General features: G+C 36.3%; 1 protein-coding gene across 1 annotated transcript; it reads right to left on the reverse strand.

The window, feature by feature from the left end:
* Positions 1 to 263: 263 nt before the first annotated feature.
* Positions 264 to 25,862, reverse strand: LOC143399586 (protein Spindly-like). Its single transcript, XM_077109455.1, has 12 exons — positions 25,693 to 25,862; positions 21,263 to 21,438; positions 17,973 to 18,149; positions 16,028 to 16,222; positions 15,297 to 15,446; positions 15,105 to 15,203; positions 14,909 to 15,019; positions 13,472 to 13,612; positions 11,209 to 11,312; positions 10,495 to 10,682; positions 3,085 to 3,403; positions 264 to 924 (listed from the first exon to the last, which is right to left on the reverse strand). Exons 2-12 carry the CDS (start codon positions 21,416 to 21,418, stop codon positions 777 to 779), a joined length of 1,788 nt encoding a protein of 595 aa, XP_076965570.1. The 5' UTR covers positions 21,419 to 21,438; positions 25,693 to 25,862; the 3' UTR covers positions 264 to 776.
* Between the last annotated feature and the right edge of the window lie 1,471 nt (positions 25,863 to 27,333).

Here is a 27,333-nt window from a genome sequence, read left to right on the forward strand (position 1 = left end):
ATCTATATTCATTTAGAAAGTTTAGCATTAAATCTTTTTTAACATATAGGTATATATTCACAAAATATAAAGTTATGTATAAAATACATATATTTATATGTAAGATCATAGGTATCAAGGAATTGAGAATCCCTGAAGTTTCTTTTTTTGACCACACCTTTATTCTTTTTGGATAATATCCTGTTATCCACACAGAATAAGAAAACACAAAGAGGAGAAATTGTTGCAATTTTATTTTATATTTAAAAAAAATTATTTGTCTCATATGCTTCAGTCATAAAGTGAATATAAATAAAGATACATATAGGTGCTTTAAACACTGACAAAATCTATAACAATATATATTTTCAAATCAAATTTCCTATTTTTACAATACAATGAAAAACTATGTTCATAGAAAGATTACATACGAAAATATAATAGTATATTAGTTCATTCTCTGAATATATGGCTCTGAAGGTAGGTTAAAATATTCACTTCACTTGAAAAAAATCCAGACACTACACTGCATGTAGATTTAAATTAAGTATAGTCTTCCTTCCGTTAACAGTTTATTCAGTGTGAATCACAGAAGATCCATGAAGGTTCATCACTTAAGAAACTCTCCTTAGAATCACAATCAAAATTGAAAGCCTGGTTGAGAAGCATGGAAATGCCGGCTCTTGATACAATGAGGAGACCTGAGTATTTCCAACTCAGGCACCACTCTGGCTCTTAACTAAACTCCTCAGTAACCTCAGGGCAAGTAGTACCTCCCTCTGATCAGAGAGAAGTCCTTACTGCTGAGGACACTGGGTCTCCAGAGTGGATTTGGAGGACACGTATACAATAGGGTGTGATTTCTTACAAGGTTCTTTTTCCAATTTGCTTGCAGGTTCTTTCCCTTCATTAACGTCTGTTTGAAGCATTGACTCAGCGGCTAACCTACAGGCATTAAAGCATCCACTCTGAATTCAAATGTAGTTAAGGAAAAAAAATAGAGAAACAAACCCGTAATATATTGAGCCTCTAAGGAGGAATGGTGCTATTTTTTTTTAATAAGGAAAAAAATTAGTTGACTCCAGTACCATTAAAATACTAAATGACTCTTGAAAGGAATTATTCTTATCAATAGACTTAATTTTTAAATGTCTAGTAAATATGTTAAGGTTGATAAAAAAGGCCTGTTAAGGCCTAGATTAAAGAATTAAATCTGATGAGATATCTATCATGATAAGTACACATAACACAAAAATTGAAATGCTGGAGCAGTATTTTAAAGATAACATGACACACAAAAGGCCCATGCACAAGATGAAAACACCATGGGATCCTGGCTGCACAGATGTCTGACTCAGACAATGAAAACACACTCAAACTGAGTTTCAACTAGGAGAATACTTAAAGAAAAATATAAACAGTCGGGAGATAATAAAATAGGCCTGCGAACACTTTAAAGAAGAGCATGAATTAAAATTATAAAGCATGCGACAGTGAAGTTTCCAATAAAAGCCACTTTTGTTATAAAATCATCTTCAGATTGTGTATCTAAGTTAAGCATGCAATACACAAGGTTGGAAATGTCTGCAGTGAGCAGATGGACTCACACACACGCAAAAAAAAAAAAAAAATCAAGTGTTTTGTGGTATTTTATTTGTTTTTGTTTAACTAGCAAGGCAAATAGTTTCCAATATGCAATTTGAGTCAAACAATTTAACTAGATACATTGAAGCAATATTTTTTTCAAGCACAAAAGGGCAGAAGAAGAAATGAAGGCAACATAGCTGGCAAGATATGCACTGATGGGTTCTGGAAATCCACCTCTGGAAGACCATACAGGCCACACACACACCTACACCGTGAGCCACGCAAACCCGCACTGGCCATAGGCACACTCCCACAGTGAGCAACACACACATGCACGGCCTGCGGAACTCGCCTCAGAACAGTTAGCGCTATGGGTACTGACAGGTAGCATCCATTTGTCATTTCCTCAAGAATATCAAGCTCTTATTTTATGTGACTTACAACATTATACGAAAACTCAAGGAAGGAAATAATTAATTAGTCTTCCTTACAATAACAACAGCAGCTAGAGTTTTATCATTGTTGAGTACATTTAGTAGCACTGAAAACTTAAAGAAAAATCAGATAAAACATACAAGGAAGTTCTTTCACATACGATGGACTGTTTTACTTTTTCGATCGAATGCACACAGAAAATGCCTGACTCTGTTCCCTTCTTTCTAAGAACAAAGTAGCCCTAGTAGCACCTTAAAAACCTCACTTCATTGGAGACAACCCAAGCTGGCTACTTTCACAGAAACAAGTTTGAATTTTACATGTCTAAAAAGTGTTTATTTTTAATATACCTGCCATTGTTTTACACAACCTTCATCTTGATTTCCCCTCCATTTCCCTCACTCACTTCTGTTTATCCTACCCAGATCCTGCTGTGCATGCCCAGAACTCCAGCTGCAGCCAGTTACATCCTTTTCCCTCTGTTCACTTGCTCTTACCTTCTCACTTCTATTCCTTTTAAAGGACAAGGCCCTTCAACTGGTCCTTCAGATACACATATCTGACACTTTCTCTTTTAAGTCACAAATTCAATTATGCAGAAATTGGAGGCTTTGATGTTTTAGAAAAAATGGAAACAAAGTACCTTGAATATTTAAAAATGTCAAAATAATTAAAAGTAATGTCTGAAGGACTGGTATAAACATCATCAAAAGCCATAGAAAACTTCACCTACATTTTCTTAACTAAACTGTCTTCAGACTACTGGAAAACCTTTGAGAAGGTAAGTTGATTGTTCCTTCATGGCTACTCCTTTACCAGGAGAAAAGTAATAGCACATTTATTCAAACCAACAAGAGAGATGTGTGGCTTTCTAATGACTCCCTTCTTCAGGAGTCCTTTCCCCTTGCAATCATTTTTGTCTTTCTCAAAGTTTTAGAGAAGTTGAAGGAGGGCAGATGAAACTGGGGGATTAGACTGCATGCAATATTGAGAAGACAGATAAAGAGACAAAGAGCATAGCTCATGCAGCGAGAAGGGAGAGAAAGGGAGGGCTGCTGGCTGCCTTGAAAAGAGGACACTGACCTGAGAGAGCCGGGCGTGTTCTCACTTCTTTTACTGAAGGCTTGAGCAAGCTTCACACATTTCTTCTCCTTCTTTGGCTGCACATCCACGGGCAGATTTTTGTGAGGACAGAGAGGGGCAGTGGGAGTGTTTGCAGACACTGACTTTTCTAACTGCAAGTCACCTTCTGAAGGGTTAGGACAGGACTGTGTCTCCTTGTGAGGTGGGAATCTAGAAGTTCCTTCCCCGGCAGCACCACTGGCACATTCGTCTTCAGCAGGGGTCACATCCAGAGGTAGCACCTCCCGCCTCTTTTTGAGTATAGGAACTTCGATTTTCTCTGAGAATGAAAACCATTAGAAAAATCCAGTCAATGAACAAAAGACAGACCAAGGGAGAGCAGTTATACATAAAGTCTTTTCCTTTTTTCTATTCTTTCAAAATCCACTCATCACCTCACTGAAATCTATTTCTTTTTCTTTCTTTTTCATAGACTGCATTAATTAAAGCTTTTATAGGTTATTTTGACCATAATTTTTTCCTTGGGAACTCAATACAGGAATTCTAGGAATGAATAAAATGTTCTCTTGTGGTATTTTGATAAAAAATTCTGAGGGGAGATGGTTCCTAAGGGAGACCTTGGTGCCATGGAGATAAAGATGCAGTGGCAAACAGTCAGGGAGTTTAGGATCAAGTCTGGCACTTAGCAGCTGGATGAATCTGCAAAATGCGGATTAAAAATACTTACTTTGCTTTGTCTGTTACAAGGGTTAAATGAAAAGAACAGGTCAAACTCTAAATATTGGATATCCCTTGCTGCTCCTTTGAAACCCAGATCATCTGGATTTACTAACCATCCTCCTGTCCCTTTCTGTGTTCCATTCAGCACACTACCCCTGAAATTCCTAATGGGTAATTTTTACTCACAGGAGCTTACTAGGATCAGGGAAGAGAAAAAGGACAAAAGAGAAGTCTTTTAAAACAATATAAAAAACTTCTCATTGTTGACATTTTCCCCACTATTGACCACAATGAACAGAGTTCAGCCTGTCAACAGGGTGGGGGCAGAAACCTCTTGAGAATCCTTAACCTAAAACATGTTGACAATACCTTTTGGGGAGGGGAGGGGAGGGAGTTAGGACCATCACATTCATGGACTTCTTTACATTTGGCCTTTTATTTTAAAATTTATACATAGCAAAGTTCATTTTTTTGTAGTATACAAGAGGCAGAGGGTGTACTGGGCTATTTTTTCTCAGTGATGTGACTTGCTCTAATAACTGTCCAAACATTTTTCCTTAAAGGCTACAACTGTACGAGAAGAGGTCGGGTAGAAATCTCCAGTGATAAATCCCCTACAGAACCACCAAGCTAAATAACTATATGCCACAAAAATACATTCACAAGAACTCAGAAAACCAGAACAGGTAAGTTAGACTGTGAAGCCCACAAGGGGAAAGGTTCCCTGTTACTGCAATCCCTTGTCCCCAAGCTTTCATGGTACCACCCCGCAGAAAGCCCCCAGAACTCAGTGTGTACACTGAAAAAAGTAAGCAAGAAATAGATATTTGACTTCCTCACCACCAGAGTCCCTCTGTGGGAGTCTCACTGCATGGGCTCACAGCAAGCACTGAGAATACTCAGTGGGATGCTCCTGAGACCAGCTAGAAGGAAGGAGAAGTAGGGCTCGAACTAGCACACAGAACTCGGCACTGGCCCTCCATCCCTGCCAGAGGAGACATGCTAGCAGACAGAATGTTTAGGAATGTTTACTGCTGGAGGCGGGGTTCATAGATCCTCTGGACTCAAGAGCCTGACTGGCTCTCCCACATGCCTTGAGTGTACTCCATGAATCTCCCATGGGTCCATCCAGGTTGGAAACTGCACCAGCAGCAGAGTTGTCAAAAAACCTGCATCTAACCTGAGCTCAGGGTGCCCTCTAATGCTGAAATGGAATACCATAGGCAGTCTGCTAAAAATGTCTAAACAAGCCTACTGAAGTAGAATAGTCACAAACAAGTCCAGACTGGGGAAAAAAAAAAAAAAAAAAGGGGAAGAGATACCTAATTCATCAATGCAGAAACAAAGATATATGTTACAAGACTAAAAAGAGCCAAGGAAAGATGACCTTATCAAATGGACAAAACATATTGCCAAAGATAAACCCAAAAGACATTCATATGCATGATTTGGCAGACAAAGAATTCAAAATATCTGGTTTAAAAAAAAACTCAAGAAACTTCAAGAAAACAGAGGACCAATTAAGAAAATTTTATAAGGAGACATTTAACAGATTGAAATAATTTTTAAAAATCAAATCATGGAGCTGATAAATAAATGAAATAAAAAAGCCACTGGTGGGCATTAATAGCAGAACTGATCAAGAAGAGGAAAGAATTGGTGAGCTTGATAACAGGCTATTTGAAAACAGGAGAAAAAAGAATGAGAAGGAATGAAGAAAATTCATGAGATCTCTGGGACGCCATTAAAACAGCAAATCTATGTCATTGGTGTCCAAGAGGATCTAGAGAATGACAAAAGGTTAGAATTAAGTTTATTCAAAAATATAATAGAAAACATTCCAAATCTAAGATACAAACACCCAATTACAGGATAATCAAAGGTTGCCAATCAGATTCAACCCAAATAACTCTCAAAGGTCAAAGACAAAGAGGACTATGAAAGCAGCAAGAGGAAAGAAAGAAGCAAGTGACACAGAAGGCAATTCCAATATGACTGGTGGACTTCTCAGCCAAAACCCAAAGGACATAAGGGAATGAGATGATATCCAAACTGCTGAAGGAAAAACATCTGCCAACCAAGAATAATGTACCCACCAAAGCTTCTTCAGAAGTAAAGGGAAGACAGACCTTCCCAGACAAAACCTGAATGCACTCATGGCAACCAGACCTATCTTACAACAAAGGCAGAAGGGAGTTCTTCAAATGCAAAGAGAAAAAAAAAAAAAGATGAGAATGTCTAATATGAAAACATCTGAAGGTATAAAAGCCCACAGGTAAAAGTGAGCATTCAGATAAATCTAAAATAACACAGGAGCTAGGGGATGTAAACCATTTATATCCATAGTAAGAAGCCTAAAGGACAAAACTAATACAAATACAGTAATCTGCTAAGGAATATGTAATATAAAAAGATGTAAATTTTAACATCGAAAACTCAAAATATGGGAGAGAAATGGAGTTGAAGAGTTGAAGGCTTTTTTCTTTTTTGCTTTTGAAATTAAGTTATTGCAGCTCAAAATAACCTGTTGTAATTATAAGATGTTCTGTGAAAGCCTCATGGTAATCACAGAGCAAAAACCTTAAATAGATACACTGAAAATAAAAACCATGGGATCAAAACATGCTGATAGGAAAAAAAAATCACTTAACAACAAAGGAAGAAAGGAAGAAAAGAACAAAGATGTTCAAAACAACCAGAAAACAAGTAATTATATGACAGTACCCAAATCTGACTCTGCTGCCTACAAGACACTCACTTGTAAGGAATATAGTCAGAGAGTGAACAAATGGAAAAAGATATTCCATTCAAATGGAAACCAAGAGTAGGAGTGGTTATACTTAGAAAAAATATGCTTCAAGTCAAAAACTGAGGAGACAAGGCCATTACAGAACAAAAAAAAAGAGTATACAACAATTGTAAATATATGTCTAAATACATAAAGCAAGCATTATTAAATGTAGAGCGATAGGCAGCAATTTTTTTGCAGTGATAAGGTACTTTAACGGCCCAATTCTAGCAATGGAAGAGCATCTAGCCAGAAAACCAGCAGAGAAACATCAGATTTAAACTGTACTCTAGACCAAATGGAGCTAACAGAAAGAAGTTACAGACCTTTCCATGCACCAGCTGCAGCACATTCCTCTCAACTGCACATGAAATGTTCTCAAGGGTATCATGTCAGGCCACAAAAGAGAACATCAGAAACTGTACAAAGATGTAAAAATTAAACACACTTAGAAGCAACCAATAAGTCAATGAGGAAATTAAAAGATAAATGTAAATATTTCTTTTCACAAGTAAAAATGAAAATATACCAAATATGCCAAAACTTTATGCTTTCAGCAAAAGCAGTTCTAAGAAGGAAGTTTATAGCAATAAACTCCTACTTCAAAAAAAAGGGAAGAGAACAGCTTAGTGGTGGAGTGCTTCCCTAGCATGTGAGATGCACTGGGTTCAATCCTCAGCCCTGCATATAAACAAAATAAAGGTTCAAAAACAATTTAAATTTTTTTTTTTAAAAAAGAAGGAAGATCTCAATATCTCATCTCAATAAACTAGAAAAAAATAAGAAAAAAAAGAGATAAGACCAAAATTAGTAGAAGGAAGAAATGGTAAGGATCAGAGCACAAATAACCAAAATAGAGGAAAAAAAGAAAATAAAAGATAAATGAAGAATTGGTTTTTGAAAAGATAAACAAAATGAATAAATCTTTAGCCAGACCAAAAAAAAAAAAAAAAAAAACAACAACAACAACAAAAAACTGAAATAAATTTTAAAAAATCAGAGGTGAAAAACGAAACCCCACAAAAAGAAAGAATTTTAAGAACTAGTAAATACAAACAAATTGGGAAACCTGAAAAAAAAAATTTCTGGAGAGCAGAAGGCAACAGCATATCAAAATAATTAAATTCCACCATCAAATGGAATTTACCCTAGGATCTAAGAATGGATTAAAACAAAAATCAACAAGCTGATATATCACATTACAGACAAAAGGGCAAACACCATACGATCATTTCAATAGAAAAAAAATTGACAAAACTTAACATCCTTTTTTGATAAAAACTCTGAATAAATTAGGCATAGAAGGAACACATCTCAGTATATTAAAGGCCATAGATGATAAACCCACAGACATCATACTCAACAGGGTCAAAATCAAAGTGTTTCCTTTAGGATCTGGAACAAGACAAGGATGCCACCAGCATTCACTGTTATGACTCAACACAGAACTTGAAGTCCTAGCCAGAGAAATTAGATAAAAGGAAGAAATAATAGGCAGCCGAATTGTAAAGGAAACTGTCCCTGTTTTCAGATAATACAATCTTTTACAGAAAATTCTGAATACTCTACTTAAAAACTATTAGAACTAATAAATACAGTAAGAATATAAGATACTAAAGCCAATATATAAAAGTCAGTAGTGTTTCCATTCAACAATAGCAAATTATCTGAAAAAGAAATAAGGAAAGTAATCCCATTTATAAAAGCTATGGTTTTAAAAAAAAAAAAGTGAAGTAAAATACCTAGGAAAAAATTTAATCAAGGAGATGAATGAGCTCTACAGTGAAAACCATAAAACACTGGTGAAAATTGAAAAGACAAAAAAACATGGCATTTATCTCATAATCATGAACTAGAAGAATTAATATTGTTAAAATATTCATTCTACCCAAAGCAATCGACAAATTCAATGCAGTCCTCATCAAAATTCCATAATTTTCTTTACAGAAAAAGAAAAAAATAATCCTAACCTGTCTTAAACAATAAAATTTCAAATAGTCAAAGAGCAGAAAGAACAAAACTGGAACAATCCTAGTACCTGACTTCAAAATACACTACAGTGCTAAACTGACCAAAATAGCATGGTACCGGCAAAAAAACAGTGAAGAGAGCAATGGAGCTCAGAACACATACTGGGGAAAGGACAGTCCTTTAATAAATGGTAATGAGAAAACTGGGTCTCCACATGTAGAACCATCAATATTCATTGTTTCTTCATTGAGAACATTCTCAATTTCTACAAAATCAACCTTTTTTAAATTTCACAGATGAATAGGATCGTGTGGTATTTGTCTTTTTGTGCCAGACTTCTCTCTTATCATATACAAAAATCAACTGAAAACTATAAAATTACTTGAAGAAAACATAGGAAAATGCTTCATGACCTCGGTCTGGGCAAAGGTTTTTTAGACAATCCCTCAAAAGCAGGAGAAACAAAAGCAAAAATAAGCAAACTGGATAATAGCAAACTAAAAAATTTCTACAGCAAAGAAAACAATCAACAAAGTGAAGAAAAACTACAGAATAGAAGAAATTGCTTGCAAATTATACAGCTGAGAAAGCATTACTATGCAGTATCTATCTATAAGGAACTAAAAGAACTCAATAGCAAATACCCTTCATATAATCTGATTTTAAAAATGGGCAAAAGACCTGAACAGACATTTTTCTAAAGAATACAGAGGTTTTCAAAAAAATTCTCAACACCACTAAATCACTAAACATCAGGAAAAATGCAAATTAAAACCACAATGAGAAACTATTTCACCCAAGATAGAATAACTATTATCCAAAAAAAAAAAAAAAAAAGAAAGAAATTCTGGTGAGGCTATGGAGAAAGGAGAACTCTCATATACTGTGAGTGGGTCTATAAATTAGTAGTCATTATGGAAAATAGTATGGAAGTTTCTCAAAAATTAAAAATAGAATTAACATGTGACCCAGCAATCCCAATACTAGGTGTGTGTGTGTGTGTGTGTGTGTGTGTGTGTGTGTGTGTGTGTGTGTTTTTCCAGATATCTGAACTCCCATAAATGGAGAAAATGTGATATGTATAAGTAATGGAATACTATGCATTCATAAAAAAGGTACGAAATCCTGTCATTTGTGACAACTTGAATGAACTAAGGATCTTGTGTTAAATGAAATAAGTCAGGCACAAAAAGGCAAACACTACACGTTCCTATTCATCTGTGGGAATCCAAACCAGGTTGATTTTGTAAAAGTTGAGTGTTCTCAATGAAGAATGAATATTTAAGGTGATCACATGCTAATTACCTTCATTTAATCATTACACAATGTATATATAAATAGAGACATAATAAATGCCCAATTATTATGTGTCAATAAAAAATATAGAATTCCCAATATTTACTTGGAACACGGCCCCTGAGAATCAAGATTTAATTTTCTCAATCTTGCCTTGTTGTGACAGCAAGGCCACATAAATAAACTCTGCTCAATGGGATGGTGGCAGACAAACACAAAAGGAGTCTGAATCCTGCAATGCCTCCTCAGACTTTCATCGGCGGAAGAATAATCACAAGCACTTAAACCTAAACTGTGTTTAGATCTTCTATAAATAATCTGAATTAGCATAACTTCCAACATTAGCTGCTTATTTATCTTTTCGGTATGACAATATGCTACGATTTTCAGTGGAAAAGCCTCAAGTGTCAGTATGATGAAGCCTAGACATCCAAAAAAGCCACATATCACATTCATGCATACCTAGTTCCCTTTGAATTTTTCAGCTGTAAATTTCCCTTATTAACTACAGATTGATAACCACAAAATTGGTTTGTAATGAGATTTGCTAAAAGCTATAGTTTGAAAAAAATGTTGACACACTTTCTCAGAGCTATTTAGGACTTAAAAGACAAAAAAATAGGAAACTTGCATACCTTCAGGTTCATACTTCAGCTTTAATTCATCTAGCTTAGCTCTCAGTTTCATATTTTCACTTTCTGCAAGCTGAAGGCATCTTTCGTTTGCAAAAAGTTTTCGCTCGATATCTAGGGCCCGCTGGCTCTCAAACAATGCTTTCCTCCGCTGTATGGACAATTCGCTTTTGCTGCTTTCATTTTCTTTGCTACAGTAACAGAAAAGAAGAACCAAGGAATGTTGATATATAATTTTGTGAATAATTTAGTGGGATGAAATCTTTAATTTTACATTTGAACACTTGGTTAAAAATATATTTCTTTGGGATTTCTAGTAACAAAGAAACAACAAATAATTAAAGTTTAACAATAGCATCCCCCGCTGCCAAAATTCATGCATTATTCCAAGGTGACTCATGCATAAATTCCTTTTAAGTTATGAAATACTTATTCTTGAAAAATTTGGATTATAAGAATATTTTCTACATGAAAGTCCTTTTTACTTACCAATCTAAAAAGCTAAACACAAATTATTTACTGAAAGTATTCTTCAGTAATTAGTAATTATTAAATCTTGCATAAAACTCATGTATTACACAAAGACATGTTATTGACTTTCTTTTCTGTGGAAATTTCTTTTAGCAATTTGAACTTAAAAATTTGTTATTATATGAATACCATCTATTAAAATAAATAAAAAGTCTTTATCTTCCATCTGCCAACCCAGACACCTACTTTAAGTTCTCAAGCTTTAGCTGACGTAAATCTGTATAATAGGTGTTATCTTCCAGAGCACCAGAGTTGCCTGAAGGTTTTGAATCCATACTTTCATATAAATTCTAAAGAAAGCAAAAATTCTTATTACTTACAAAACAAATTAGGTTACTGTATGCTTATTAACAGTGGCAGCAGCCACATGTTAATCTCTCATCCTTTGACAAATACTCTTCAAAGATCCACCCACTTACCTGAGTGCAGTAGGTACAAGAACCACCAGTCCTTCCTCAGGTAAGAAAAGTGGCTCAAGGTACTACCGGCAAGTAAATCAAGAGCTACGTTGTGAATCCAGATCTAATTCACACTCATATCTCTGACTCCAACTATACCTGTCTTAGGATTTCACTCTCCTGGCTTTTAGAATGAGAGAAGCAAATGCTTTTGGGGTTGAATTCTGGTATGACAAAGCTATACAATGGAAAAATAGGAAAAAGAGAGGAGATTCTTGAGGTTACTTTTGGTATCCACGCTTTAAATATTCTGATTCACTCTTTGAATATTTTCTTTACTGGAAAAAAAAAGCAGATGTTTAAAAACTTGCAAAGAATTTCAGAGATTGTACATTTAAAAATCCTCCTAATTTAAGGTCACAATTTTCAAAGTATAGCACAAAGCCCCAGGGATAGACTATAGAAACAGAGATAAAGTCATATAAACAACTTTTTCTTCAAAAATGTCAAAATAAAGAAAGAGAAACTGTTCCAGATTAAGGAAGACTGAAGAGACTTCATGGTAAAACATGCAACCTTGGATTAGGCGCTAGAATTGAAAACACTAGATTTTTTTTTTCTATTAAAATTTGCTTAGCGTATGTTTTCATCAGCCTTGTGTGTGTGTGTGTGTGTGTGTGTGTGTGTGTGTGACTCTGTGACCAAAAGATCTAACAAGAAAAATGTAAGGAGAAGTTTACTTGGGGTTCATGGTTTCAGGTCTCAATCCACAGGTGGCCAACTCTATTGCTCTGGGCCCAAGGTGAGGTAGAATATCATAGTGAAAGGGTGTGGGGGAGGAAAGTAGCTTAGAAAATGGTAATCAGGAAGCAGAGAGAGAGAGAGCTCTCTGCTCACCAGGGACAAAATTCCAGTCACCCCTCCAGTAACTTAACTCCTCTAGTCACACTCTACCTGCCTAAAGTTACTACTCAGTTAATCCATATAAGTGGATCATCCACGGATCAGGTTAAAGCTCTCATAATCCAAACATTTCCCCTCTAAAAATTCTTGCACTAACACAAGAGCTTTTGAAGGACATCTCATATCTAAACCATAACAGGGTATCAATGATAACTGGCAAAATGTAGAAAGTAGCTTGGTTAATAGCATGGTTCAATGCATATCAATGTTAATTTGTAATTTTGACCATTTGCTTATATCTCCAACAACACCATGGTGCTTAGGGGTAAAAGGACATCTGGTTTGGAACTCACTCTCAAAGTTTAAGAAAAAACATATAAAAACAGAAAAAGTTATAAATCAAGCGTACAAATAAGAAATAGGGAGCTCTGAGTCAAAGGCATGTAGAAGTACTTTCACTTTCCTGGAAGGTTGCACTAATTGCAAAATAAAATAAATTTATTAGAATTTATTAAAGACATCCATAAATTCCAGTGGATATCCAAGGTTGAATTGACAAAGCTCTAAAAATAATGGAACAGATAGCACTAAAAAATAATTACTGATGACATTCAGGCAAGAAATCTCACTGACATAACACTGAGCAGAAGACAGAAACAAGGGTATAAATATTACATGATTCAATTTATATGAAGTTCAACAGAATGTTCACATAATGTTGACACAAAGTTAGGAGGTGGGAGCACTTCATTTAAATGGGGCTTTTCTGGAGTGCTAGGAATATTTTATGTAATCTGATAGTAATTGTAAGAATATGCATATACAGATATAAATACGTGTGTGTGTGTGTATACATATAAACATACATATGTTAAAACTCACTGAGTTGTACACTAAAGGTATAGGTACTTACAAACAATAACCAGATAATAACAACAAAAATAAAATAGATTGGTTTGTCTTTGCTATAGTAAAAGAAGCATGGTCAATAATACTGAAAAGCAGAGACAAGAAAAAAATAATTTAAAGATTGGGTCAATATGTACTGAAACTGAAAGTCAATTATACGATGAGAAACCTATTTAAACTGAAAATTTAAGATATTCAAATAAAAATCCAGCCACATCTTTTCAAGATATTATCCGTACCTTAAATTTCTCCAGATTTCTAATTTCACCTAAAAGATGTTTTATTTCACCGTTCTTCTGCTCTAACATGGCAAACAACCGTTCCTGCTGCTCAAATTCAGTTTGAGATCCTTTCATCTGTAGCAATGTAGCAATCTGTAACTAGAATCCCCCGACCACAACAATATTGAGATATTCTGATAAGCATATTTCTGGAACAATTTGTATTTTGTACTAATATTATTTAGAACTTGTTTTGAAAACTAGTTATTTCTAGTCTAATAATTGGAAAATATACATCAATTAGTTTTGTTGTAGACATAACTTTGGAGTACTTCTACTTTTTAATGATATCTGAAGTCTTTAATATAGTTTTACCTAGTTTGTGATACAAAATTGAACAGCATGACTGTGGTCCAGAGGGTGTCATTTAACTGGTAAGTAAGCCTGGACAAATGTGGCCTGCTATTCACCATCTATACTAACTCCTGTTAAAGCGATTTCTCAAAATTCTCCATTAGCTTTACTTAAGTAGGGAAAATTGTTAAGCAGCTCAGTCACAAACATGATATTCACAATGATAAGAATGGGAAGTACCATATGAGTATTTCTCTACACTTTAACCCCAAGACAGTTCTGAGAGGCAAGTTCTATCACCTCTACTTTGTAAATGAGGTATGCCTTTTAGATGCTCTCAGAATATATGTCCCAGGTAACACAACTAGCAAATGACAACTATGCTTCAATCCAGACCATCTAATTCCAAGTTCAATCAGTGACCTTTCCCATTTCTCTGGTAAAACTGACATCTTGAAAAAAAAAAAAAAATCTAGACTTTCTTCCAAACACCACCTTAGGAACATCAGGCAGAACAGACCATACATTGGAATTCTAAGGACTGCTATAATCTTGGAATCTTTCTAATTGCCATAAGGTTTTCTGTTACTTCTTGTTTGTGTGCAGCAACAACCAACAAAACCCTTAAAATTAAAGGGGTTAATTACATGCTTTGAGGAGCTGCAAGAAAAGGGAACCCTAAATAGTTCAAATTTCCATCTAAAATAAGCCTTCATGAGAAGTGAGAAATGGCAAAAGCTAGTCTCATTTGATGCTGGAACCCAGAAAGACTCAGAATAAGTGAGAAACAAACACTTTTAAATTCCTTTTCCCTATTCTACAAAGATTTAAACCTCCCTGGCAAGGTTAGTGAATGATTATTAAAATAAACAATTAGTAGTTGCTAAACACACTAATGTTTTTCCAAGATTAACTTTTTGAAAAAATAAAAGTATCTTATGATCTACCTGGAATTTCTAATTTTTAAAAAAATCATGCAGTTCTAGAAAAAAATATAAAAGTATACGCCTTGAAGGAAAAGATGGCTTTTGTGACATATTTATCTATATAATGCTAATATGAAGTAGATTTAACAAACATTTAAGAGCGGTAATTCCACACCTTCATTCTTTGCATCTGTTCTCTATTAAATGCATTTTGCTTCTTTAGTGACTGATACTTGACTTTCATACCGATAAGCTGGCGTTCCATTGCCGCCCTTCGATCTTCTACCTGGAAAACATTATATGTTTAATTGTTCTTGTACTAAATGAAATAACAGTTTACCCAATTCAATTATTAGAATACTTGTAAGTACCGCTGCAAACAAAGAGTTGCCCTTACTATTGGGATCCAAGGCTTGCTGGAGGGCTTGGCCCAATTGCACCTGCAGATCTTGATTTGCTACACGAGCTTTCTAAATTCAAAAGAAAACAGTTTAGCTAATAGAGATTAAATTAGTATGAAAACAATTTAAAAACTGGAAACAATACTACTGTAATCATAATACCTCTAAGGCATTATAGTATGAAACTGCTTCTTTCTCCCGCTCTTCTTTTTCTTCTTTAAGTCGGTCTACCTGGCGCATTAAGTTAGTACTAAGACGTTCTAGTTGTTCCTGTCTGTACTGTAGTTCATTCACTTCTTCCTTGAGAGCATTCTATTCAACAGAAATCGAAAGACAAAATTCTCTTGAAAATGCTTTCATTTAGCAGCTGCTCAGCTAACTTATCTGTAGTGGTTCACATTCAAATTAAAACTACAAAAACCTGTCAAAGTTGTCAGATACCTATTAAAATTTTAAATATTACTTAATTTTTGAGCAGGAAACCAAACAAAAGGCTCTAGAGACTGCTCTTGCTGACTGTGAATTCAGGGCTTTAATTTTTAATGACTCATAGTCTGAAATGAAAAATCTATGTTCACACAAATTTCAACTTCCACTGTACTAACATTTTATATTATGACACAAACTAGGATCAGAAAATGTCTATGTCTTTTCAGAGCGTTCATTAATCTAAAGGTACTGTCTGCCTTATTTAATCAGGTCACCTAATACTATTTTATAAATAAAGTAATTCACCTAAACTACATAAAACATTTTTTGGATAGTTACATCAAAGTAGGTCAAAAAAACATTTCTTCCTCCACACTAGCTCATTAGAATTATTATAAAAACACAAAAAATGTATGCAAAAGAAAAATTTAAAAATCTAAGAAAACACATGCCATAAAAATTACCTTCACACTTTCCATTTCAGTCAGCTCGACCTGAAGAGCTAGCATCTCTGAAGACATGCTTTCATGAACTCGCTCAGACATCATCCGTATTTCCTCCGATTTATGAGATAGGAGTTCCTTCTGGTGGTCTACTTTGTGCTTTAGCTGCTTTTCACTAAGCCTAGCTTCATCTAACTCTCCTTTCAGTTTTTCTATCTAAAGTATAAAAAAAAAAAAATTTTATAAATCAAAAGGTATTTTCTTTCTGTAAAACATCACTGAATGATCCAATCTTGTACAAAAGACTACTAGAGCTTCCAAGGAAACTCCAATAGTGCCCCACCTTGTTTAATAAACAGTCCATTCTAGCCATCCAAGTGCTTAGGATGCACTAAAGCTACCAGAAGCACTGTGTAGCTGTGTAAACGATGCTGTGACCAGCCATGCCAAAGCAGAGGCCTGATTGGAAGGCTACCACAACAGTCTAGGGGAGAGGGGATGGTGGGGACTAGAGCCACAGTAGTCTACATCAAGGTTCTGTTGGCCAAATTCCCACAACAGGCCGATGAATTCAACATGATTAGTAAGAGAAAGATATTGGGGGAAAAAAAAAAGCCAAACTTTTGGCAAAAGTGATTTAAGAACATCAGTAAGACTGAAAATTTTGTATTGATTTACTCTTTGCTCTACCACCTAAGCCATCTCCACAGTTGGTCCTTACTTCAGGCCCTGAAAAAATATCCCCTATACTGCTACTTTTGTTTATGTAATGAAAACTACATGAAAAAAAAAAAAAAAAAAAAAAAACCCACCAGGAGAAATGAAAATGCATCATTACCAGTCATTACTGTCTAAAACCAGACTAGTTCCAGACAAGCTAGACTATTTGTCAGTAATGTGCAGGAGGACGATGTATTTCACAAAAGCATTATTTGTTTGTTTTACGGACTATAAGGAAAAAATAAACCAACTCAAATATGTGATTTCATTACTAAAAATAGAAAAACAGCGCTAATTCAATAAAGAATTAAGGCAGCAGTATAGGTTGTACACAGACATGGAAAAAAATCTTAGAAGATGTACATAAAAAAAAAAATCTAAAAATTGAAAAAGACTTCTTAGAAGACAATAAAAAAGTTAAGGAAGTTTTGAAAGAAAGGGTTTGTAAAAGTCTGGATTCCACACCAAGAGGAGCCATGGTGAAGTTCTGGATTCCTAAGTAGCAATCTGAAGGCTGAATGGGTGGGGGTGCTAGAAAGGAATGGGTATTCATGAACAGCTGTTGTCTATTTCGTGTTTATGTATGAAGTGGAGCTAGTATGTAATGTGTCATCAGATTATGTACACACTCAGTGACACAGAATTTGGTGTGAGGAAGACTTGCTTCAATTCACAACGGACAATTTCTAGCTCTCACCTTGTCCAATTTGCTTCATCTACCTAAACATTGGCTTTCTCATCAGTAATATGGAGATAACAATAGGATTTCCCTTAAAAATATATTTTGAGAACTGGATCATGTTTTTCCTCAAAAAATAAATTATAAGGTATCAATACTAATATATAGTAATTTATAAGGAACTACTGATTTGCTCTACAGAATTACAAAGCACACCACTAGCTGCAGTAAAGGCTAAGGGACCACTCTTTCTGAAAGGAGACTGCTTGACTATGACCAAGGATGCCTCAGTAGTTACTAAATAAATGAATCATAAAAAAAATTGCTGTTATCAAAATTGGAAAATTATATGTAATTAGAAGGCTATATTGATACAAGTCTCACTTTTACAAGTCATTTTATAAGTTTTTGTTTCTCAGTGTTTCTACTCTCAACATTAAAATGACAGAAAACTGATCTATGCTATTTTCACAGTGGTACTTGAGAAAAATCTTTATCACCTTACATTAACAGATGGTTGCATCAACACGGGGCATTTTTGCTCTGAAAACATACATATATTCAAACCTTGTTTTTTAGTTCATTCACTTCCTGTCCATGGCTTCTGCTTAGCTGCTCTTCTAATTGTTCTAGCTGCATTTTTTGTTGTTGCTTAATAGCTTCACATTCACAGCTCAAACTTTCTAACATGCGACTCTTGAGCTCAACTTCTCTCTGAAGAGTATATTTTTCTTGTTCATAATTCTGAAAATAGATTCAATTACAATTCAATTACATAAAAATCACTTAAAGCTATTACATAGAATCAGTTCTCACCTTCAACTGGCTTATTCCTGTTTCATACATTTGCTGCTTTCTGAGGTACAGCCACATGTTAAATCTGGAATAACTTTGTAGCTCATCAGTTTTAGTGAATCCCTAAGGTATATTCTGAAAGTACAGTAATGTCAAAAACACTCAGGCTGAAGTTAGTACAGGCATCAACTCTAGAAAAGATGCAAGGTTACCACTTTCCAATCTGGGGCTCTGATGCCCTAGTAACCTGCAATGCAAAACGTAACTGGGGAGGCATTCTCCGGATTCCAAAATCTGAATAAAAACTTTGTATGATGAGTACCACCAGGCTACCTTAAAATGTCCCTGCTTTTGGCTGGAATATCAACTGTCAGAGCAGCATGTCTTATCTCATGCTGACCAAAAACTAGGCATTTGTTTGACGATTAGGAAAATAAGCTACTTATTATTTAGTACAGTTTGATAGCACAACCTTCAAATCTGGAGTCCATCTGAGAGAGAACATGAAAAAGTAAAGGGACTTTTGGTAACAAAAGACCAGAAACAAGGTCTTAGGCATTCAACCTTCCATCTAATCCACACATACTTACTAAGAACCCAGCAAATATGCCAGGTAACAGAGAAACTCAAATAAATATAAAAAATGATGCCTGACTTCAAGGAGGATCAATGTCTAGAGGAACAATAAACATACAATTCAGCAACTACATTAAGTCACAGTAACTGGTAAGTGCTAGCTCAGAATACACTTCCTGAAGGAAGTAATGTCTATATTGGTTTTGAAAGTATTAGGACATATGCTTACATACTACGTTCTGATGCAGAGAACATCATAAAGTGAATAACTGTTTAACTAGTCAGATCATTCAGGTGTCTGAGCTCCACACACCATCAGATATCATTTGCATTTTACATGCAGGGATTGTTCCAAGACCCTGGGTGGATAGCTGAAACCACAAGTTGAACCAAACTCCATATATACATATGTACACACATATCTTGATCAGTTTTAATTTTAAATTAGGCAAGTTAGAGATTGGTAACATAACTAATAACAATTATAATAATATGCTGTAATAAAATTATGTGAATATGATCTCTCTCAAAATATCTCATTGTACTATGTCTAGGTGAGGAGAGGAAGTGAGGTGGAGCAGGTGGGATAAAGTAGGATGGCACCGGATTTCCTCACACTATTCAGAATGGCATGCAATTTAAAATTTATTATTTACTTATGACACTTTCTATGTAATATTTTTAGACTACAGTTGTCCAGAGGTAATTCACACTAAGAAAAGTGAAACTAGAAATAAGGAGGGGGCCTACTGTATGGTAAAGTCCATGATAGAGATATGGTAATTGCTTCACTACCCTGTAGAAGGCATTGACAGAGAAGTAGTAGCTCAAACTCCTTCATGAAGCTTTAAAATATAAGATAAAATGAAACTAGAAAAAAGACCTAAAACAAGTAACATTATTTCTCCAAAAGCACTTCCATTTTTGATAAGTTATTTCTCCAAATAAGTATATATAACATGGTTTTATTTTCTACTATTAGATTTGTTTTTCTTTGCTTTGCTTTATAATTAGGTATTGAGCTCGTGGTCAAGAACAGTACCATCTGGAAAAACAAGAGCTGTCATTAGTAACTTTTACCTGCTATATTTATAATTTTCAATTTTAGTTTATACCACTGAGGATTTACTAAATTAAACTGATTTATTCATTCTTTCAATAAATATTTGTGTGCAAAGCACTAGAGAATATAGCAGTGAACAAGACAAAATTCTCAAGGACCTTGCAATCCTGGAGATAATTAGTACTGCAAAGAATTAAGAGTAAGTGATGCTACCAGGTGCAGTGGTGCACACCTGTAATCCTGGCTGCTCAGGAGGGAGGCAGGAGGATCACAAGTTCAAAGCCAGCCTCAGCAAAGGCAAGGTTTCAAGCAACTCAGTGAGACCCTGTCTCTAAATAAAATACAAAACAGGGCTGGGGGTGTGGCTTAAGTGCCCCCGAGTGCAATCCCTGCTAACTATACCCCCTGAACTCCCCCCACAAAAGAGTGAGTGATGCCGACTTTAGTTAGGGCTGGTCTCTGTGAGTGACATTTAACTGAAATCTGAAGATCGAGGATTCAATCTATGAAGAGTGGGTGAGGAACAACTAAGCAGGAGGAAAGAGCTCACATAAACCCATAAGGCAAGACTAGGATAGCCTGAACAAGGAAAAGCAGTTTCCTATGTTTGCAAAGTCCAGCAGAAGTCAAATCACATAGGGATGTATAAACCCTCAACTGTCTTTTGTAAATACAATTGAAAGCCTTATGCAGATTGAGAAAGGAGATAACATGATCTCTTGTGCTTTTCCATGAGAAAGAATGATTCTATATTGAGAAAGAATGATCTGAATGGCAATGATGGAGCAGGCTTTCTGGTTAGAAGGCTGGGAGAAAGAAGACAGTGGCCTAGATAGATGTTTTATAAATCATGTCCTAAGAATTTCTGGACTAAATGTGAGACTTCTAGATTTTTGGGTCAAGCAACTGAACGTCATTCAATTTACTAAATAAATAAGCTAAAGACAGAGAATGTTGGATTAGTAGACAGGGAATTAAATATTCTGTTTGTTTATATCAAGTTTGAGATAGTCTTAAGTGGGCAAATAAATACACTAATTAAGAGTTCAAGGGAGGACTATTGCTCCTCCCGTGAACTCTTAATTAATTGTTAATTAAACAGTTTAGGTTGCTAAACTACCATGGGGGCATTTAGATGATATTCAGAGCTCCAAAATAAGTGAGATCACCTATGTAGAGTGTGGACAAACAAAACTTAGTGATAAATATGGTAGGTAAATTGTGGTAGAAAGAGTAAACATAATTGAAACTCAGAACCAGCTGCTTTGGAAAGAATATCAGGAATTCATTAACTCATTCACCTTTAATGAAAATGGCATAGATAGGAAATTAGATCTTCAGAAAATAAAATAATTACTGCTAGACAAAATAAACCTTCAATAGCTAAGCACATCCTCATAAACAGAGGAATCCACAGTCTTACCTCAGTCATGGTCATCATTTCATTACGACATTTATCTAATTGATTTTGCAATTCACTTTGGCTCTCCAATAGTTGTAAACCATACTGTGCAGCTTTTAGTCGCTCTTTTTCAACCTCTTTGAGCTTGCTTCGAAGATCTGCAATATCTGCCTCCATGTTCTTTTCCTGTTTTTAGTCTATTATAAATAGAAGAAATACAATTTTTTGAGCTTAAACAAACAACAAAAAACCCCTACAATTAAACCAATAATAAAGGAACCATGTAACCCGAGTGCTACTATCATATAAAAACATAATATTAAGATTTTATTCCTGACTTATAAGGAGTCAAATTTGCATTCTTGTTCTAAGAGCAAAAATGGTTTTGATAATTTTTTTTACTTGAGACCAAACCAAAAAGAACAGAAAAAAAAATACACTTAATTGTGCTCCTAAGAAACTCAACATTAGGAAACTATTCAATTGTTATATGTTAAATGTCCATAATTACTAAGGTAGAATTAGTCTCATAATTGTGTTACTGTCAAAATAATCAAAGTAAAAAGAGAGCAATGACAGAAACCAAGAAACTTTATGGTATGCATGCATGACTGCTACTTAAGAGTATAAAAAGACAGTTTTAAATCAGACTCACAAGATAAAGTAAAGAATATCCTGTCTTATTTTTTATAGTGGTACTACTTTGCTGAATGTATTTGTTTCATTGGAAACTGATTCACAGTATTTTTCTAATTACTTTTAACAGAGTATGTAAAATAGAAACTATGTTCAGAGCAATTTCCAGGCTAAGCCTTACAACTTTATACACAGGATAACTGTACTTTAACTTAACCTCAATTATTGTCCCTTCCTCTTTGGCCCTAGTCCCTTTAAGTCAAATTGAAACTGGACTTTGCTTTCATAGAGCATCAGATGATTCCCTATGTCTTAAGTTTATAGAATCATGCATTTAACAAACATTTACTGAATGCCCCATTAGCTAGGCTTCATTATGGGCACTTCAGATCATTATGGCGTAAAACTGGCAAAGTTACTCATTCATTAACCTTACATTCCAAGAGGGGAAAATAATAAGTAACAGTGTAATAATTAAATACATTAGAAAATAGAATTGGAAGAAAAAAAAAAAAGCTCAAAAGAGATAGGTGGTGTAAATAGGAGACAAAAGATGGAAAATAGGTATGCCTCATTGTGTGGAAGAATGCTCCAGGCAGATGGGAAACCCTAATATGGAAAAAGAGTCCAAGACATGAACTAGAATTTAGGTCACAGATAATAAACGAGCCGGCAGATCAGTCCATTATAAAGAGTTTGGCTTCTAGCGTGTGTGAAATGGGAAGTCACTTCAAAGTCTGAAGTAGACAATTTGGTAAAATTTAAAAGAATCATTTCACTGCTGTGTTGAATAGTTAGGATGGAACAAAACTGGAAGCAGAGAGACCATCTGAGATAATAATGCCTCATGCTAGGTGGTGGCATAGTAGGTGAGAAATGCCCAGATTCTGCCTATATTTTAAAGGTAAAACCAACATGATTTTCTTATATATGGAATATAGCAAAATAAAAAATGCCTTTAAAAAGTAAAAATACCTTCAAGGCTCTGCCTGAGCAACTAGCAGAATGGAGTTGCCCTCATTTGAGATATTGATGTAAAGTTTTTTGGGGGCCAGGGGGACCAGGATTTCAAGTTTTGCATGAAAGATGTCAAGCAGGCAGCTGAATGAATATATGTGTAGGAGAGGGGTGTAGGCTAGAGATATAAATTTGGAAGTTATCAGCACAAGTCCTTCAGATTGAGTGTCAACAGAGGATGAACATAACAAAGAGAAGAGGACGAAGCACTGAACCCTACTAGAAGGTGAGGAAAAAGATGTAAAGTATATTCAGGAGTTAACAGTGAGGTAAGGAGGAAATCAAGAGCATGTGCTGTCTTAGAAGCCAATAAACAAAGTGTATTAAGGAGGTAGGAGAGATCATACCAAACGCTGCTGCTAAGTCAAATTGGCCACTGGATTTTGAATTTATGGAGGTCACTGGTGACCCCAAGAGAATTTTGGTGGGAAGATGGGGTAAAAGCCCACTTGAAATGAGTATGATAGAGAATGGTAGGAGATGAAAAAGTGACAGAAAATACAGTTTTGCTTCAAAAAGCAGACAAATAGAATAGTAGCTGGAATGGAAGTAGAGACAAGTTTACTTACTATTTTAAAGATACAAAACAGTATGTGTGTATACCCTAGGACAAATTCAGGACAGAAGATGACATAGGAGATACTGGAGAACTGCCAGGGTGATGTCCTTGACTAGAGGATGAGGTCTAATGTACTGAGAATGTAGCATGGATATCTTCTCTAAAAAGAAAACAAAGCATACAATATAGATGCTGATTAACTAGGAACATATAGTAGGGACTATATTGAAGTAAACCTAGTTGGTTTTTTGTTCATTTATGTTTTGGTAGCAGGGTATTGGGGATCGAACCCAGGGCCTGGCCCATGCTAGGCAAGTGCTATACCACTGAGTTACATCCCGAACCCTAGTGTGACCTTTTAAATGCCTCACTTATCACTGAATTAGAAAACAAAGTTCTTAACTGAGAATCAGTAGGTAGGAGATATAGGGTTTTATAATAGGGTAAAATAGATACCATAAACTAACCAGTGCAGACTACTTTAAAATGCAAGACCTTTTCAAAACCTATATACAGTGAAGCTAGCCAGCTAACTGTTGCTTTATTAACAATAACTTATACTTGTTGGGGATTTACCACCTGCTAAAAGAAGTGCTTCAAATACATCATCTCATTTAATGCTCTTCATGAGCCCATGTTAAGCCATTATTATTATCTCCATCTATCAAAATAAAAATGAGGTTAAGCTCAAGGCCTCCCATTAAGGAATACACAAGGAAGCCAAAACATTAGTTCTCATTCATTCAAAAAATTTGCTGGAATTTTATTACATGTCAGACAATGCACTTAGTGTTAAGGATAAAATAATGATCCAAACACTAGAAAATACTTTGAATTTTACAGTCCATTAGTAGAAAGGCATCAAATCAAATAACTAAACTATAAGGTTACAAGTGTGATAAGTGCAAAAGGGAGAGCTGTAACTAAGGTGGTATCTAAGCCTATAACAAGAGGGAACTGTTCCCTGACTACGTGACTTTTCAGTTGAGCTCTAATGAGTGAAAAAGAATTAATCTATCAACCTGCAAAGAGTTAACCTATATCCTTTAGCCGTGGACGAACTAAAACTAATATGTGCCATATATTTTGCTTGGTGCTCTATGTACATTTTCTTAGCAATGTTCTCAAAGATCTCATAGGGTAGAAGAACTTACATTTTAAACATGCAATCTTAATGTGGCACAGAAAGGTTAAGTAACTTGCTCAGGGTTATCAGTCACTCAGGAGCTCAATGAGATGGGAACCAGAGTCCATCTCCAAAGCCTGGTGCTCTAACCGCATTTCTGTCTGGCCTCTCAAAAACAGCATACAAGCCATGCGCAGTGGCTCACGCCTATAATCCCAGTGACTCCAGAGGCTGAGTCAGGAGCATCCCGAGTTCAAAGCCAGCCTTAGCAATGGCTAGTCCCTAAGCAGCTCAGTGAGATCCTATCTCTAAATAAAATACAAAACAGGGCTGAGGATGTGGCTCAGTGGTTGAGGGCCCCAGAGTTCTATCTCCTGTACACCGCTCCACCCGCACCCGCACCCCCCCCCCCCCCCCGAGAAAACAGCATACAAAAAACACTGGAACACAGGAAGCTCTAGAAATCAAAGCTGCCTAGGCCCTTCCACCTCCATCCCTTACTGGTGGCACAATATCGGACAAGTAACTTAACGCCTTGTTTCATCATCTTCAATACAAGGAGGGTAATGACCATCTTACAGGCTTATTGAGAACATTAAACATGATAATGGATGGAATACAAATAGGGCAGGGAGACACGCATGATTTGAAAGTTTCGAGCAACGATTTAAAAAAGTAAACAAAGGACAAAATTCATCTCGACGTTTTACTTGACCCAATGCATCCAAAATATCATTTCAACTCGTAATCATAATAATTGCCAGAGATACAGCTCTTGTGGGATACTACCTTTAAAATCCAGTGTATAATTTACATTTAATTCGGGTTGCCACAGTGGCTAGGGGGCCATCGTACTGGACAACGCACCTCCAGGGGCCATCAGTCTGAGGCCCCCAGCAGCCGCCTGGCCTTCCCTATTTATCCAGAGTTCCCCAGAGAAGCGAGAACGTCCAACCGAAGACTGGGGCCCGACTGGAAGCCAGCTTATAAGAATTTAGGGTTCCGGGTTCGAAGGCGTTCCGGCCAAAGCCTCCGCCAAGACCCAGACCCCAGGCTTCCTCAAGCCCTGCTCCCCGCCGCCTACCGCTCGTCTCCACTCTCACTAGTCTTTACCTCTGTCGTCCTCACTCCTTCCCCCAGCTGCTGGCAAGAGCTGAGAGGTCCCGGCGTCCAGATCCGTGATGCTAACCTCAGCCGGCCAGAGAGTTGCCTTCCTATTCATTTACCTAGTAGTCCTGTAAGCGCCAGGGCTTTTTGAACACACTTCCCGCGAGAACTCTCACTTCTCAGGAAACGTTCCTCTAAGCGCGAGAAAAGCCAACGCCGAGGAGCGTTCGGCAGAAGCGCCCCGCCCCCCGCAACGACTACGCAAGTGCGAGTGGCGAGCCCTGGGCTGGCGCAGGCGCGGACCTGGCCTCTTGGCGTGTCAGTTTTACCTCAGGTGGTTTTCCAGGCTTTCGTCTAGGTGTCTGCTTAAAATTGCTGTGTTTGTGGGGCTTGTGGTTGTTTATGTCAGGGCCTTCTGGAGGGACAGTGTCGGTTGGCGGGGCTGGGTGGGACTGACCTTGGGGGCCGTTGACAGCGTTGTCCACCCACCAACGGACTGCGCGCGTGCCCTCGGAGGACCTTCCTGCAGAATCTCTTGTGGTTCTAGGACCCGGAGTCTGGGTGGCGACGTGGGTCCACGGTTACCATGTGGCTTTGTGCCCCACCTTGTAGCGCCTTGGCGCCAAGTTGCACACGGCAAACAGCCCAATAAGGTGCACAGGATACCTGTCACCTTCAGAGGAAAGCAAAGCCCCAGGAAGAAAAAATGACTGTCTTAAGTGACAGAATCTCATATGAACTAATGCAGTCCGATTCCAGAATCCAGGCTCTTGAGAGCGTGCGTGTTTAAATAATCTTATTTTGTTAACCCAGTGTCTATACGTTATTTAAAAATTTAAGCATTCATAAAGAATGGCGTCCAACGTTTAGCCAACACTGCTGAGTCCTAGTAACCGTTATGGGGTCATCTTTTCATGCCTATTTTAGGACTTGGTTTTTGGCTCCCCTCCCTTCCATCATCAGCTTTTTTTCTTTTCTGTTGGACGGTCCCTCTCCACAGAAAAAAATGTTGAAATAACTACCATTGCAAAGTGAGAATAGTAATAATAATAATAATAGATAAAATTTTGTAATAACTGCCATTGAAAATAACAACAATTTCCCTGACTCCAATCAGGTACAACCCCATTTTTTTGCTTCTCTTTGTAACAAAACACCTGAAAAAAAAAGTGTTTACAATTATTAACTTCATTTTCTTACATTTTAACCTTGCCTGCTCCAACTTCAGCTGGGGTTCAATTCCAGCCAATATAGTGAAATGACACCTCAAGATCACCAGTGATTTTTTTTTTTTTTTAAATACTGGGCATTGGACTACTTGTACATGCTAAGCATGTGCTCTACCACTGAGCTACACCACAAATCCACCATTGATTTGTATCTTGCAACATCAAGTAGTCAATAATTAGTACTTCCTTCTAATGAAATTTGTCAAGAGTTGATTGCTTTCAATGAATTTTTGTTTTATGTTTTGGGGTGCCGCACTCTCCTTGATTTTTCCTCTTTTCACTTTCTTTTGGATACTTTTATTCTTGACTGAGTAGACCAGATTACCAAAGACTAATCTCAGTTTTAAGATAAGCAACAAAGATAACAGATGCATCTGGGGCCTGAATGAACCAAATGCTCATTCATTTTTAATCAACC

This window comes from Callospermophilus lateralis, chromosome 5, assembly GCF_048772815.1.
Source record: "Callospermophilus lateralis isolate mCalLat2 chromosome 5, mCalLat2.hap1, whole genome shotgun sequence".
NCBI classification, from domain to species: Eukaryota; Metazoa; Chordata; class Mammalia; order Rodentia; family Sciuridae; genus Callospermophilus; species Callospermophilus lateralis.